This window comes from Rhinolophus ferrumequinum, chromosome 21 (assembly GCF_004115265.2).
Source record: "Rhinolophus ferrumequinum isolate MPI-CBG mRhiFer1 chromosome 21, mRhiFer1_v1.p, whole genome shotgun sequence".
NCBI lineage: Eukaryota > Metazoa > Chordata > Mammalia > Chiroptera > Rhinolophidae > Rhinolophus > Rhinolophus ferrumequinum.
This window is the reverse complement of record NC_046304.1, coordinates 3,776,361-3,790,075: the sequence shown is the minus strand read 5'-3', so window position 1 is coordinate 3,790,075 and position 13,715 is coordinate 3,776,361. Positions and strand designations below refer to the sequence as shown.

Genomic DNA, 13,715 nt, shown 5'->3' with positions numbered 1-13,715 from the left:
CGAGCACTCACTGCGCATCAGGCTCCATAGGGAACCTCTTGCTGACAACACATATGGGCCGATATTCCCAACAAATATCTGGGGATGTGCTTCTCTCACAGAGGGGTCCAGGCCTGCACAACAGGGACTTCCCTGATGGGCCCCAAACAACGGGAAACTCTAGAAGGGATTGATTTGCAAGTGCAGAGACACTGGCTGTTCATCAAATGCCCATGCGTGTGTACATATGTGTGTGTGCAGACTGAGCAGCTGGGCATGGCTGAAGGTAATCAGATGTTTCTTTTCTCCCCCTTCTTCTGCCTCCCCCCGCACCGCCCCCCCCACTGCAAGCTGTTGTGTCTCAGTCTAGTTGTGTAGGACACAGCTCCCTGGCCCATGCTGGTATTATGAGCCTTGTGCTCCGCCAGCTGAGGCAGTCGGTCGCCAGTTGTCGGTCAGCCGCTCACAGCAGCTCCCGGCAGCTCTCGCCGGCTGCTGACTGCTAATGAGAGCTGCCGGCCACTCACACCGGCCACCGGCCGCTCAGGGCGGCACACGGCAGCCAGCAGCAGCACTTGGCAGCCCACGGCGGCTTACGCCAAACTCCGGCTGCTCACGGCAGCCCAGCTCCAGGGAAAGCCATTGTTCACAATCTTAGTTGTAGAAGGCACAGCTCACTGGCCCATGTGGGAATCGAACTGGCAACTTCTCAGCGTTAGTAGCAAGGTGCTCCAACCACCTCAGCCACCGGGCCTCGTGGGTGCAGTCCCGTCATCTGTCCACAGAGGAAAGTGAGTGGTGGCTGGTGTCCTGGCTCAGCATCTATTAGGCTCTTATCACAGACTGTGGCATTCTGAGAAGATGGAGAGTCCCTCAGGAGAAAAAGACCTGTGACAGCGTAGCTTCCCTGGAGGAGGAGGGAGAAATGATTCTAGGATGGGCAGCCTTCTTTCTTCTTTCCTGTGGGCAGCGCTGGTTACCTAAGACATCAGTGAAAGTGGCCTCCGAGTGATACCTGAACAGCATGCACAACACACTGGTATCAGAACACCTGCATCCCCTGTCCATTAAAGTTCCTGTTAACTCTGCCTCCGTGATCTTCGCATAATCCCCTCCTGCTTACCACCACCTAACGTGTGGTTTCCAGGACCTCAGTTAGCATTCAGTCACAGTACACATGCTGAGTGGGGGCAGCCTGTGGCATGGGCGCCTGTTGTGTGCACATGTGAACAGCTCTGCAGCGTCCTGTACGGGATCTGAAGGGTGATTTTCACAGGAGACCATAGTCACAGCAAGAGAACTGCGAAAGGGAGGAGCCATCAGGACTGGATCTCAATCGTCACCAGTAACTTCCAGTAATGCCAGCCAATGGCAGCTGCAGTGGGATCACAGTCCAACAAGGAATAAGGACATGAGGATGCTTGTTTGAAAACACTGAACGTAAACTTGGCACTTTGAGAAAATGTTAATAAATGTCACTGGGAAAAATTCATAATCAGACAGAAACAAAATATATTTATTAGAAATCTTATAGTCACACATCATACACTTTCGTGTTCATAGTTCAGCACCACTCTGTTGGCACATCATTTCCTGACAACACTCGGTACCCTGGTGTGTTCTGTACACAAATGAGGCTACAGATGTATCAACTGCATTCGACTAGTGTAGTTCAAGTTAGTAGCTACTTAGGATGGAACAGCCAACTCTAACCTGGGTCAGAGAAGTGAAACATCCAGGGAACCTGGGCAACTGAAATATTAAAAATACTTCAAAAAAAGTTGCTAGGTTACATGCTTTACTGCATATCATTGGTAGTTCATCTCAAAATGGCACTCAGGCTTTGGAATGAGAAGAACTGCTGGATTTGGCAAATAGGTTTGTGTTTACCGACTAGAGTCCTCTATGTCCACACTCCAGTGAAATGCCTGCCCTCCCCTCAGTGGGGAAGTGGGAGTGGGGAGATTGAGAGAGTCCGGCCAATCTTTCTACGGGGAGAGAACACCACAGACATTCGTCATGCCAGGTGGCTGCTCACTTTGGGAAGTGTGTTTTGTGTAACACCTGTGGCATCTATTTTGGATGGTGTCAACAAAAGCTGTAAAACAACAGAATGAAGAACAAAAACCAAAGGTTAACGTCGTTTCTGAAGTGAGAAAGGACGAGGACCAGAGAAGTGTGAATGTGCTTGGTTCCTCAGAATGCTAACCCAGTGGGAGAGGGCCCATGGCAGAATTATCCATCGATTAAATTTCAAGTCCACGAAACAACTCACAATGCAGAGAACCATGTCTCTCTATGTCTGTTAAAAACTCCTCCACTTTCTTGGGTCTTGAATTTTGCACAAGTATTTTATATAATAAAAATAACAACATTAAAAAAAAAGGATCTGCAGGACAACCATATAATCTTAAATGACTGAGTACTGACTGAAGGAAGATGGGAAGAAACAGGGATACTGTAGCTTCTGAAAACCTCAGGACAGAAAACTGGGACTAATACAACTTGTTGATGCTACCTTGTTTTCTAAGTTTATCAATTTTCCACATTCGCCGTGTTCTCTGACCTCTCCAATTAAAAATGGATCTAAGATCTCCACTGTGTGGCCCTGCCTGGGTTGGCACAGCGTCCCCCCAGGCCCTGCGGTGCTGGGAGTCTGACCTTGCTCCCCAGCTGTCTTCAGTCCCCCTCCCAGGACCCCGCAGGGCCACACAAACCTGTGTTTCTCTGAATAGGACACACACTTCCTCTCCATCCATGCCCACTGGCAAAGAAAATGGTAGTCAAGGAACTTCCTTGAATTATAAAACTAAAGTGTCACATGGCCTTTCTTTTGTATGACATTTGTTTCCTTTTTAACCTGAAGGGAATGGGCCCCAACACAGAGACTGCTTTGCCCAGAGCTCATGCTGAATCATTTATCACCAAAACAGGGTGCTGGTAATGCTAAACACCCCTTCCGGGTATCCCAAGACCTCAGTGCCTCTCCCTCACAAAGCCCAGTGTAATCCCAGCTTAAACACAATCACCAACAGCCCAACACAACTACTTGGCATGTCACTTTCCCCCACTGTAAAGGTGAGCAAGGCAGAAGCACAGGAGAAAATGAAAGCCAATCAGTTATGTCAACAAAAGACAGATGCATGAAGCAACACAAGTAATAACTTTCAGTTATTCATCAGAAAGGAGTGAGGAGAATTAGTGCAGACTGCGCCTCTACCTCCCAACTGAGAACACAGGGCCAGTTATGAAATCACTGTCACCACACTGCTCACAGCTCGCTGCCCTGCGGGCTGATGGAGGCGGCTTGCGCCTCAGTGGATCTCGGCAACTCCAACAACACATAGAACGCATCCCTGGTCCCATCCCAGATATCTGGGTTCCACTGATGGGGCAGGTGGGCAGTTGAGTTTTTAACTGGCTCCCCAGGATTCTGATGTAGAGCCACAGAGGAGAATCACTGGCAGGGCAGCTGTGGCAGCCTGAGGAGGATAGATGGGCCCGCAAAGCCGAGCGGCCAGCTCCACACAGGTGACGTAGAGGGAGGCCCCGCTCACAGCCGCTAGGCCCCCAACTGTGAGCAAGGGCCTGACCAGCCATCAGAGATTTTTTTTTAAGCAATGAAAGCCGTATTGTAACTCTCAGTGACGTATGGTAAGGATGACCCTTTGTCTGAGGGGCACTAACACAGAGCTAAGGGCACCTACATCAGCAAGGGATGGGTACTGACGCAGTCACCTCAGATTTACCTGTGTGAACCACACCCCTTTACTATGCCATGCGCCTTTATTTGCCCGACAAGAATACCAAAGAGCCACCAGGTGGTTACCTGCACAGAGGACTTCCGAGGCGACCGGGGGCCACTCCGGGTGACCGCAGGATAGTAGAGAAACAGAATTTTCCTTTGTTTAATTGTAAACAGACCCATCTCTGCCTATCCCTGAGGGCTTCCTTTGGCCATGCAAACATAAAAGCCTCATGAGGTACTAAAAACTAAGCCTAAAGTGGAAATATTGTTTAAATTCGTTATCTGCCCAGTATCCTAAGAAATACACATCTTCTTCATTGTGCAAATACCCAAAGACCCCGGCAGGCACAGGCCATTTTACACATGAGTGACTCTCTGTCAAGTTCTGCACATGGAACAAATATGTGTGGGTGTGAATAGGAGTGTGAATAAAGGGGAGGGCAGATGGAGGAGGCGGACAGTCACTGAGGTTCCCTTTCTGCATTCCGATCCTGGCTGAGCCCCGGGAGCCGTGTCCCAGCACACAGCTGCACGGAACAGTGTACTCTGTAGGACACCCAAAAGGACAGTGCAGCCAACTACCCTTTATTATTCTCACGTTTTATCTTCCATCCACAGAATCAAATGAGTGATAACGAGATCTAAAAAATGTAATCAAGTTCTAGGTTTTAAAATCGTTATCTAGAACGTAAGCATATTTTCCCAAAAGGCAGGATTTGTGTGTTTCCAGACCGTTTGAGAGGAAATGTTTGTTTGTCTTTTGTTGGGTGTTTTTTGGAGGAGGGTGTGGGGTAGCAAGGGCAAAGTTTTCATAAAGGTAGAAGCCAGGAGTTTTAATAAAAAGATGACTGATTTAGAAGTGCTGTTTGTTGTGAATCTCAGTGCAGCTCAAGTAAGAAGTCACGTGGTGTGACTGGGGTCTCTTGGGTCTGGAAGGAGGGCGGCCCTGGAAGAGCAAAGCTTCCCCAACTTACACTCCAAACATGTATGGATTCAAGGTGGGTGCATGATGGAACCCAGCTCTGCTTCTTATTTGCGTCTTGGTCCCCCTGCATTGAACCTTCCTTTGAAATCCAGACGGCCAAACTGTGGTCAGGCGGAGCAGGGCCTGTGGAAAGTGACCAGGTGCTTCCAGGACAAACCGCAGGTGGCAGTGGCTGCTGTCAGGCCCTCCAGGTTTATGTCTCAAAGTACTTGTAGATCTGGGCCACATACTGCATGACGCTCTGCCAGTCAGGCCGGTCTGTGTACAGCATCTCACTGAGCTCCTGCAGCAGAAGGGAAGAGGTCATGGGGGCATGCCACAGGCCCCTTTCCCACAAAGGGACTAAGGTCCAGGTCAGGCCCTGTGCTGCTTAGAAACCCTCCCCCAGGGATGGACAGTACAGGCAACACCGAGATGGTGTGAAATGTGATTACTTCAATGAAAAGCTTTTTCTCCCTATTTATTCAGGAGATACTGTCCCTTTTAAAAAACATTAGATGTGACCTCCTGCCCCGCTCATCTTTTAACATGACAGCATTAAAAAAAAAGTTTTGGAAAGAGAAAGTCACTTATAATTCCATTATCATAAAAGGATTTCTACTTCTCTAAACTATATTTGAATGTACACTTGTTTCGTCACATATGGTTCCAGCACAGTGGACACACTATTGTGGGCTCCGTGCTTTTCTTATATAACGCTTTTCATTCACCATTTTCCACTGTTGCACTGTGTCATTGGCTGTCTTTTTAGTGGATACGCACTGTCCAAGGGAACTGCTGTCCAATCACTGACGTGACCACTTCCTAGCGGTCGATGTGTAGTTTGTGTTCACTTCTTCGTATTACAGACTTTGCAATAAGCATCTTTGTGTGGTATTGTTACCTTCTGTTGAATCAGTGCCTTAAGATATAGTCCCCAAAATGGGATTACCACAAAAGTCAATTTAAAATGCAACCACTGGTTTTACCAAAATTAAGTGTTACTATTCAATGTTTTTGGTTCCCCTCCTCCCCAATTTAGTAGGCAACATGCAAGCAGAAAGTAGAGGCCAGGAAGTGCTAGTCACAGGGCTCGTACCCTAGACATGTGGAACACTTGGTCAAGCTTTCCTGAAATCTGTACCACTTAACGTGTTCAATATTCACTTGGGATTGAATTTGGATTCTTTTGTGGTCACAACAAAATAGTAGGAAGGGACCCTAATGTAAAGCCAAAAACAGAAATGCTGCAGAAAAATTAGGCTGAACTTATTTAGCACATCTGTTCCGGGGTGGTAAGCCCTGGACTGGCTAAGCCCTGTAATCAGTCATTTATGCTCTGTTTCAACAATATCTAAATATATTTTACCGATTTTGCTCCCTGGTTATATTAAAAAATCATCAGCATATCACTAGTCGTGAGAAAGAGGTGGAGAAGGAATAAGTGGAACATACCACACAGATACACCTAGAAAAATTGACAAAGAAACAGTTTTCACAGAATACAAGGATAAAAAGTCTCCTTCTACCTAAAATACTGTAGTTATGACTGTTCACACAGACTGATGCATTAAAAGCTAAAATTCTTATAGCAGGAGGATTGTTAATATAACAATATAAAAAAGAAGTAATCAAGAATTGAGCATGCTATTTAGGAGATAAGCAAGCTCTGAGAAATGAAGGAATGCCTACAAATGCATGAGAGATGGCAAACTTTCCTCTACATGATGGGAAGGATGTGTCTTCCATCTCAGAGAGGATTCACAAGTCTGATCAATATTCAGTTTTACTCAGACTATCTCACATGACTGAACCTAACAATAATTAAATTAAAAATGTTTTGGTACATCGTCAACATCAGATTTAATGAAAGAATTTAGCACATTTCAGGAAAAGAGAGAGTATGCTGCATTAATAAAAATCTGATAATGTATACAATTTATTTCAATTAGTAGTTAAAAACCTTCCAAAAAAGAAAACACCAGGCCCAGATGGTTTTACTGGTTAATGATACCAAATACTTAAGGAATAAATAATACCAATTCTACACAATTTCTTCCAGGAAATAGAAGAGGAGGAACAACTTCCTAATTTTATGAAGTCAGCACTATCCTAATACGCAAAACAACCAAAGACATTACAAGAAAACTACAGATCAATTTCTTACATTAACATAGACACAAAAATCCTTAGCAAATATTAGCAAATTGTATCATGATCAAGTGAGGTTCATCCTAAATATGCAAGGCTGGTTCGACATCCATAAATCAATCAATGTAATTCATGTTAACAGACTAAATAAGAAAAAAACATATGATCGTATCAACAGATGCAGAAAAAACATTACATAAAATTCAACAACAATTCATGATAAAAACTCTAAAAAAAAGTGGGACTAGAAGGGAATTTCTTTTACCTAGTATAGGATATATACCAAAACCCAAAAGTTGACATCGTACTTAATGGTAAGAGACTGAAAACTTTTCCCCTAAGATCAGGAAAAAGGAACAAAGCAAGGTTGTCCTCTCTCACCTTTCCTATTCAACACTGCACTGGAATTTCTAGTTAGTGCAACAAGGCAAGAAAAAACAACAACAGGTATACAGATGGGACATGAAGAAATAAAACTGTCTTTATTTACTGAAGAGATGATTGTCTACGAAGAAAACTACAAAGAGTCTACAATAAAACTTCTTGGAACTAATATTCAAGTTTAGTAAAGTTTGAGGATACAAGGCCAATATCCAAAAGTCAACTGCTTTCCTATATGCCCAGCAATGAACAACTGGATTTGTAACAAACAAACAAACCATTTAAAAAGGAAGGAGAAGAAGAAGAAAAAGGAGGAGGTGGAGATGGTGACAGAGGAGGATGCAGAAGAAGAGGAGGAGAACAACAACAGTATAAATCTAAAAAATCTGTGCAGGTTCTATATGCAGAAAACTAAAAACCACTGATAAAATAAAAATCTAAATAACGGAGATGTATTCCATGATTATGGATTGGAAGGCTATCATTAAAATGCCAATTCTCCCCAATCTGATCTATAGTTACAACACAATCCCAATCAAAATCCCAACAAGTTTTTTTGGTAGATATCGACAAACCAATTCTAAAATCTATAAATGCAAAGGTACTAGAACAGCCAAAACAATTCTGAAAAGAACAAAGTTGGAAGATTTGATTTCACGATTTACAAAGCTATATGAATCAAGATAGTGTGGTACTGGCTAAGAAACAGACACTTGGATCATGTTATTTGTATTTTATCACAGGGGGAAAAATTGAAAAAAAAAAGAGAGAGGCTTTCTTGCCCTTGAGAGCTCACAGTCTTGGGGTGGGGGAAGATGGAGATAAACCCTATAATGAGATAAATTACAACGACACACAGCATGTCATATGTGAGTGTGTGTGTGTGTGTGTGTGTGTGTGTGTGTAATGTGAATAAATTGTGCTCTAAGAGTCCAGAGGTGGCTCAGCTGTCCTGGATACAGGGTCACTGAGAAGCTAAGACACCGGCTTTAGAGTCACCCCACCTGCCTGGACCCCTGCCTTTGCTACTCACCAGCCATGTCATCTTTCATTGAATTGCATGCGCGGTACTGGCCCACACATAAGGAGCGTCTCCCTCACAGGACTTCTGGGAGGGCCCAATGAGTCAATACACGGATAATGCCCAGCATATAGTAAACATGCAAAACTTGAATTAGCTCTTTAAGTATCCTTTATAAAGTTTATACTACAGCGTAGGCTCAGTTATGCCTAAGAAGTCATTTCGATATCCTCATAAAATCCTGATTTGCAATCACCTCCACAGGTGACCTGAAGAACCTAACCTGTGTGTGTGTGGTACTCTGTTCCCCGAAAATAAGACCTAGCCGGACCATCAGCTCTAATGAGTCTTTTGGAGCAAAAATTAATATAAGACCTGGTCTTATTTTAGTATAAGACTGGGTATAATATAATAATATAATATAATAAATATAATATAATATAATATAATATAATATAATATAATATAATATAATATGCTGGGTTTTATATTAATTTTTGCTCCAAAAGACGCATTAGAGCTGATGGTCCAGCTAGGTCTTATTTTCGGGGAAACACGGTAACTGTTCTGGTGCACACACTGGCTTACTCAGTAAGCGACACCTACACAGACTACATGACCCAGTGTGGGAGTGTCCCCCTCACCAGGATACAAACACATCAACCCTTGGAGGACACACATTCTGGCTGTTTTTACAGTAATAACAATGATGTCACATATCCTCTCCCACCTATTCTTTCTATGAGGAGTTGCTCACAGGTGTCATATGGCAGGCTAAAACTACACTGTAGCTGAAGAAGAATGCTTGCTAAAATTTGCAGAACACTGTAGAGCTTTCACTTTTTAAAAGTATCATTCTTGCTAATATGTTACACCCAGAAACCTATGTTTACTTGAATATACACATACAAGTGAATATTTTCCCTAATTTAACAATAGAACTTGATAAAAAACTTGGGATTATTACTGCTGCCAATTCTAATTGGACATATTTTAAAAGTATCATGTGTGATTAAATATATTATTTTTCAATCTACACCAAGATATTGAAAAGCAAATTTAATAAAACAGGAAGTTTATACTTTTTTGATGGCATAAACTGGTTAAATGTTTGCTCACAAACATTCCTAAATGCTTTTGAGATTAATTATTATGTTTGTCAGTAGTTCCTCACAGACATCTGTACAAATGTAATCGCTGGCTCTGATAGTTAGGTCAACAAGATGATCTCATTCGCTTCCCAGCTTTCCCAACTTCTAAAGTACATTAGATGAAAATTAGAAAAAAATTTTAAGTTAAAAAGAAGCAAATATTAACTATAACACAAAAATGAAAATGTATTCTTGTATATAATATAATCTTCTAACAAGTTCTCATTGTATCTTTGATTCCTTACATACATTATCTGTTGTACTTGTTAGGTGTTGAGTGTTTCAGAAGGGAAGATAAATCAGGTTCCTGTTACTCCACCCTGGCCAGAGGTGTAAGTCCCCTCATTACTTTTTAAATTCTCTAGACTCGTGTATATATATATGATAGGAATATCTGTTTCTTAAGGGTTTAGTAGAATTTGTGCTTACTGGATCTTTTGTTTGTATGTTTGTGTGTGTGACTACATTTTAAACATTGACTTCAACTTCTTTTATGGTTAAAGTTCTATTTATTTTTGAGTAAGTTTTGAAAACATATTTACATTTACTATTTGAAGAAATAAATTTATATTTCTTTAGAAAACTGTCTATTCTGTTTCAAACATGTTGGCGTAACACTGTTCACAGTACTAAAATTTCTATGATAGCTATACTTTCACTTTTTCATTTCTCAGATTCCCTACATCCTTTGAGGGTTATGGAAGAGTATGTCACTGTTATTTCAACTTAGATTTTCTTGATCATTAATAAGACCAAACATCTTTTTAAACGTTCACTGGCCATTTGTGAGTTGCCTATTCTAGACTTTGACAATTTCCTATTAGGTTGTCTTTTTAAAAAAAATTATTGGTAAATGGAAATTATTTGTAGATTATCTGTCTTTGTTTTTCCACAGTTTTGTTATGATTGGTCTGAATGAATATTTTGCTTTATTTGTCCTATTTGGGAATAATTAGGAATCTTTGGTTTTTCATCATTCTGGAAAAATTTCAGGCACCATTTCTTCAAATATTGTCTCTCTCTCATTCTTTTTGTCTTATTTTGGAATTCCCACTTGACATGGGACAGTTACTGTCTGATTTTATCTTTCATTGCTCTTAAGCTCCTAAGCTCTGTGATAAATACTATCAGTAGGTTAACCCAACAGTCATTCCCAACCTCTTTCTCCCTTTCAGGCTTCCTACTAAAAAGGCTGAAAATGTCACATGCTCACTTTCTCAAATTCCATTGTAGAAACAGAGTAGTGCCAATGAGCTGGAGGGAATCTGGGAAGTATTGATTTCCTTATTAAAGGAGAAAGATGTGAGGCACTTGCTCTATCCCTTCCACCTCTTTCCTGACCTGCAGATGAAAGTGGTATTTGGAGCTTGGCAGCCACATTTGCCCATAGAAGAACAAGTAGCCAAGTAGTGAAGAAAAAGCCAACAGATTAAAATGGTGCAGTATAGAGGAGAAACACTCTAGGATTTTTGATTACAACATTGAGCAGTGAATCAATCCTGAAACTACTTCTGGATCTCTTGTCTTAAAAAAATAACATGTTTATGGTTTAAACAACTGTTAGTTGGGTTTTCCATTTCTTGAAGTTGAATATGTATTTACTAATAAAACTGTCTATTGTATCTTTCATTTTTAAATGTTTCTCTTTTATATTCTGGGTAATTTCCTTACATCTATTTTCCAGTTTAGTAGTTCTCTCTTCTTCTGCATCTAATCATTTTTTCAACCCAACAGGTATTTTCAATTCCAAGTTTTACTTTCTAGCAGTTTTACTTGATTTTTCCCCCATTTTTTAAAATAACATGCTCCTTCCTTATTACTTCTATTCCTTTTATCTCTTTAATATGTTTAAACATAGTCTTTTGTAGCCTCTTATTGTTGTTTATTATCTCAAGTTCTGACAGATGATTCTCTTGTTTGTTGTATCTGCTGACAAGCTCAAATAGGTAATTTTTTTTAGTGTTTTTTATTTTTGGCTTGTGAGCATATTTTCAGCAGCCATTGTCCTATTAGCCACGGAGCTTCCTGCACCAGAGACAGTATAGGGGCTTCTTGCAACACAGGTATTACAAATTTGGACTCCAAACTTCATCAGGCCATTTTCATTACTTACAGGAGATATCCCCCCTTTTTTGGCCTCAAAAAATCTGAGGAGGGACCAAACTTCCTTATCACTTCCCTGGATTGGCAGGTGGAGTTTTTTTTTATCCTCTTTCAACAAGAAGAGTAGCATTTTGTGAGCCCTGGTTTTGTGCTCAGTACTAATGCTCTGTTTATGGGAGCTCAAGGCTTTGTCTCTTGTTCCTGCGTGCATTAAATAATACCCATTAGCTACCCATTATTATGAGACCGCTACCATTACCCCCAGACCCACCCCTGGGGATTGCCACAGTCTCGGCTCATGCCTCATGGCTCTGGTTTTTATTTCTCTCTTAATTTCTGGCATCTGGTTATTTCCCAGTCTTTCTTTAGAGCTCAGCTATGTATTGACATCTTAAAAATTACATTTTATTTAGATTTCTAGGTGACTTAAAGAAGAAGGCTTTAATGATAATTCAGTTCACTGTGGTTCCAGAACTGAAATATATCCACAATGAATCTTATTTGGAAAAAAACTTGAAATCATGTGGTCAGACCAATTGGATAATTTTATATTAGGGGTCATGAGTAACAAATCGTCAGCAAATGGATTTCTATGTTCTGTAACAAATTATTATGGTATAAAGAAAATGGCATCAAGTTCTTTCTCATATAATTAGACTAAAGTATGACAAAGATACAAAACAGGATACTTACCAGGCTGGGTTTGATGCCTACACTTTCGGCTGCTTCAAATGCCAACAAGAGATTCCTTTTCTAAGTTAAAAAGACAAAGAGACTAGAATTATCAACTAAAAATATATAGCTTTTGCTAGGAAAAAAAACCAACTGACACTCCCATATAATCTATAAAACACCTAAAATTTTAAGTCAAATATGCAAACGAAGGTCTCAGTTTAAGGAAAAAATTAACAGTTACGATTGTCACTAAAAATGAAATTATTGATTGACTCCTTACTATCAAGTTTTTCTTAGTTTGGTTATTTTTACTTTGTCAAGATTTATGACACACACTTCTGTTGTGCATTAAGTTGTTTGTTTAATGATAGTGCTACATCAAAAAATTATCAAAGTAATATGTGCACAGTTAAAAAGAATCAAATGAAAAAACTGTCCCTTCCCCCAATCCTGGCTCCTTGAGAGAACCACTTTTATTTTCTCTCTAGTTCTTCTGCTGATTACAACCGTATCTCTGTAATATGCTCATGCTACTGTTTCTTGATTTCTAAAACATTATCTACTAATTTCCTCCCAGAATAAATGAGGACTCAGGTATCATGCACTTCTCTCTCCTCTTCCTTATATGGTTAATTTTAGTTATTTTATTAGTTATGTTTGTGACTTTAAATAATATACTTGTATCTCCATTTCTTGTTTCATGGACAGCACTTCCTAACTCCACTTTGTATGATCAGGAAGAAGTTTCTCTCATCTTTCCTCCACTTTGTCAACTTTTACTCTTAAATTATTTAAACTTATAAAGTTAGCTTTCTTTTCTAATTAAGTCTTCTGCCTCTTTTGTAAGGATTCTGAAAACTGAAAAAAATAGACAGCATTTACCAGTAGTGTACTACAATTACATTTCCTTCTCTATAGTTCCAGTCATGGTGGTGTGCCACTCAAAACATTTTTTCAAAAGGATTTTCCTCTTTGTGACTCAACCCTTCAGCCCTAGAGTCCTTCAGAACCCCATGTCAATTTTTGGATAATATCTCTGTTCTACTACTTTGATAGGTTTCCTTCTTAAGAAAGGATGTGGGAGAGATACATGTTCTGAAAGCATTCATATATAAAAATTTCTCTTCTGTACCATCATACTTAATTAATAATTTGGCTGGATATAGAAATCTAGGTTGAAAATAATTATCCCTAGAATTTAAACATACTGCTGCACAATCATCTATCCTTAATTTGTTGCTTCTTTTTGAGATTCTTTCTGGTTGTTCTCTGATGTTTCTTCATCTGGATGAATTTAAGAATCATTTGGTCATGCCTCTTCCCCTCCATAATACATTTGAAAGTCATTAGGATTATATTAAAACGTAATTAAGTTGATAAATTAAGTATGACTGAGACAAGTCTTTCTGTACATATTCATGTTTTATGTTCCTCAGTAGAATTTTGTAATTTGATGCATTTAGAGTTTATACACTATTTTATAAATTTTCCCATTTCCCCATGGCTTCAACCCTCTGTCTTTGCCTGTACATCTGGTGCCTG

At 40.3% G+C, this 13,715-nt stretch overlaps 1 protein-coding gene across 4 annotated transcripts in view; it reads right to left on the bottom strand.

Annotated features, from left to right (window-relative positions):
* Positions 1-1,474: 1,474 nt before the first annotated feature.
* The window catches only part of SPECC1 (sperm antigen with calponin homology and coiled-coil domains 1), a 245,841-nt gene continuing 233,600 nt past the window's right edge, over positions 1,475-13,715 (bottom strand). For all 4 annotated transcript variants that reach the window (XM_033090270.1, XM_033090269.1, XM_033090272.1 and 1 more), the window contains 2 exons: positions 12,192-12,251; positions 1,475-4,995 (listed from right to left, as the gene is read on the bottom strand). In XM_033090270.1, coding sequence (XP_032946161.1) covers positions 4,906-4,995; positions 12,192-12,251 — 150 coding nt within the window. In that variant the 3' untranslated portion in view covers positions 1,475-4,905. The remainder of the gene's footprint in view (positions 4,996-12,191; positions 12,252-13,715) is intronic.